Source organism: Fopius arisanus, unplaced genomic scaffold, assembly GCF_000806365.1.
Source record: "Fopius arisanus strain USDA-PBARC FA_bdor unplaced genomic scaffold, ASM80636v1 scaffold00001, whole genome shotgun sequence".
NCBI classification, from domain to species: domain Eukaryota; kingdom Metazoa; phylum Arthropoda; class Insecta; order Hymenoptera; family Braconidae; genus Fopius; species Fopius arisanus.
In genome coordinates, this window is record NW_011887740.1 from 469,853 (window position 1) to 472,335 (window position 2,483).

At 36.7% G+C, this 2,483-nt stretch overlaps 1 protein-coding gene across 1 annotated transcript in view; it reads right to left on the reverse strand.

Moving 5' to 3' along the window:
- Positions 1-2,483, reverse strand: part of mesh (sushi domain containing 2 mesh) — a gene marked incomplete at its 5' end in the record, with an annotated part of 15,177 nt that extends 12,694 nt beyond the window's left edge. Inside the window, 3 exon segments of the mRNA XM_011315839.1 lie at positions 207-394; positions 1,423-1,664; positions 2,042-2,483. Coding sequence (XP_011314141.1) covers positions 207-394; positions 1,423-1,664; positions 2,042-2,483 — 872 coding nt within the window.

A 2,483-nucleotide genomic window follows, 5' to 3' on the forward strand; every position in this document is an offset into this window, starting at 1 on the left:
AAAAATTACAGAAAAATTCCGTGACTTCAGATAGAAATTACGTGACAATTCCGTAAAATTTCCTGCAACTACTATAAATACCCCAAAAAATAAAAATCATTTTCAATAAATCCCTGAGTATATATATCCCAGGATTATTTTAGAGTCAAACGAAATGTATAATAAGGATAATAAGGATAAGGATGTAATAATAAGGATTATCCAACCTGAAGTAAACTCCTGGCTCTCGCCGATCGATATCGTCAGGGCGAAGTGATCCGATCCGACATTTGCTGAAGAAAATACCAATAAACGCAGGGTCATTCTTCTTCGGCCAGTCTTTCACCGGGAAAACCAGTGGATAAGTGTAGTGATTGGGAGGATCACTGAATTCCAAGTAACCATTCATGGATAACTAAATAATTAAGATCATTAATTTCATTGGGCCCGTAATTGAATGCACGAACCACTTATTGAATCATGTGTAACTCATCTGAGAAATTATCACAGAATTCCACAATATTTTTGAAAGAATGTTCTACATCTCATCCACTAAAATGTACTGGTTTTTTCTTCATATTTTTGGTAAACTAACGATGGGATTGGAGTGGAAAAATATAACGTTTTTGCGTTTTATAATTGTTTAAGGCCCGAATGGACTGGAAAAGATAATTTACTCCAAATTTGGATTTGGAAAAGATAATTTACTCAAAAATTGGGACTGCTAATTACTCCGTCAATTAATCGTTTTTTCCGATAATTGTTAGCTAGCGGACTAGTTGTTGACAACCGCTAAAACGCTAGCTAACAATTATTGAATAAAACGATTAATTGCCAAAGTAATTATGAATCCGAATTTCGGGGTAAATTATCTTTTCAAGATAATCCACCCGAGCCTTAAGGACCGGTTGGATTATCTCGGAAAAGATAATTTACTCCTAAATTCGGATTCCTAATTACTTTGGCAATTAATCGTTTTATTCAATAATTGTTAGCTAGCGTTCTAGCGGTTGTCAACGACTAAAACGCTAGCTATTATCGGAAAAAACAATTAATTGGCGGAGTAATTAGGAATCCCAATTTTGGAGTGAATTATCTTTCCGAGATACTCCATCCGGCCCTTAAAGACTCACGCAGTATCAAGGCAGTGCGAATATTTTCCTGCGTTTTCCCAAAATTTTAAAAAGAATCACAAACTGTAGAAAAAACCGCAGAAAACTATCGCCCCACCACCCAATTTCGTCAACTATGAAATGATGATAAATTGCAAAAACGTTATATTTATTCCCTTCAATCCCATCGATAATTCGCCAGAAAAATGAAAAATAACTGAATTTTAAAATTCAAAATATCTTTAAGATTTTGTTTATTTCACCTAAAAAATTACCCATCCCGCGACAACACCGTAAACTACCCAATTACTAAAAAAAAGTGTGCACTAACCCGAGTGTAATTGTATCGAAATCCATAGAACGGCAATTGAAAATTCAAGTTTTTATGAATCTGTGGCATCGATGAATGGACATCACTCTGATAATCACCCCTCTGATTATCCCCACAGCTGTCAAAGTACCAATACATTTTCTCTGATCGGATTTTCCGCCACCTCTCCTCAGTCATGACATAAAACTGTGGAGAATCTTTGGAAGAGGGTGCACACCTGTTAGCCCCTGGATCATCAGAATCTTCAAAAAAAAAATAAAATCATAATCATTAAGATCAAAGCCACGAATCAAGTAAAATATCTTACACCTGCCAGTATCGTACTCATACTTGGATGATTCATCACTGATTCACGTCCGGAGTGAGTAACTGATAAGCACTGATAACACCCAATGCAAACAAGCTAGTTGTACAAATAAAATGAGATATGCAAACACAATATTCCTATTCTACTCTATGCACGACAGGTCATCTTCCTCATTACGAATCTAATTAACGAACCAAGCAATCCAATTACAACAATTAATGGAATTACATCAGCCCTAATAGATCACCCTCAAAGGACCTGTCATCAGAACCTGATAAACCCAGTCACGCCTATTGATAACAGATTACTCACCGTAATTCACGTATTTTTCACTTCGAACTTCATCTATTCTCCTGGATATCGTAGAGGATTGATCATAAACCCCTGGTGAATGCTCATCAAGATGATCATCAGTATAATCAGACGCAGGTAAAGAGGACCCCGAATTCTTCAAGGAGTCCTCCCCCTCAGGATTATTATCAGCCTCATGAACGTACGGAGAATCAACCCCCACATTCTCAGCCATATCCTCTAATTCGGATCGAACAACTTCCACTTTAGCTTCATGCTTTTCTTCTGTTCCAGCTCCATTATCAGCCCCATTATCAACTCCATTATCAGCTCCATTATTATCCGGTGAAGATACTTCTGAAGACTCGGCAGTTCCCAAATTGAATGCACTTTCCAAGGTTTGATTATCCAATTGCGCAATAACTGAGTTTATTAAACAAATGATTAGGAGACTTATTACTCC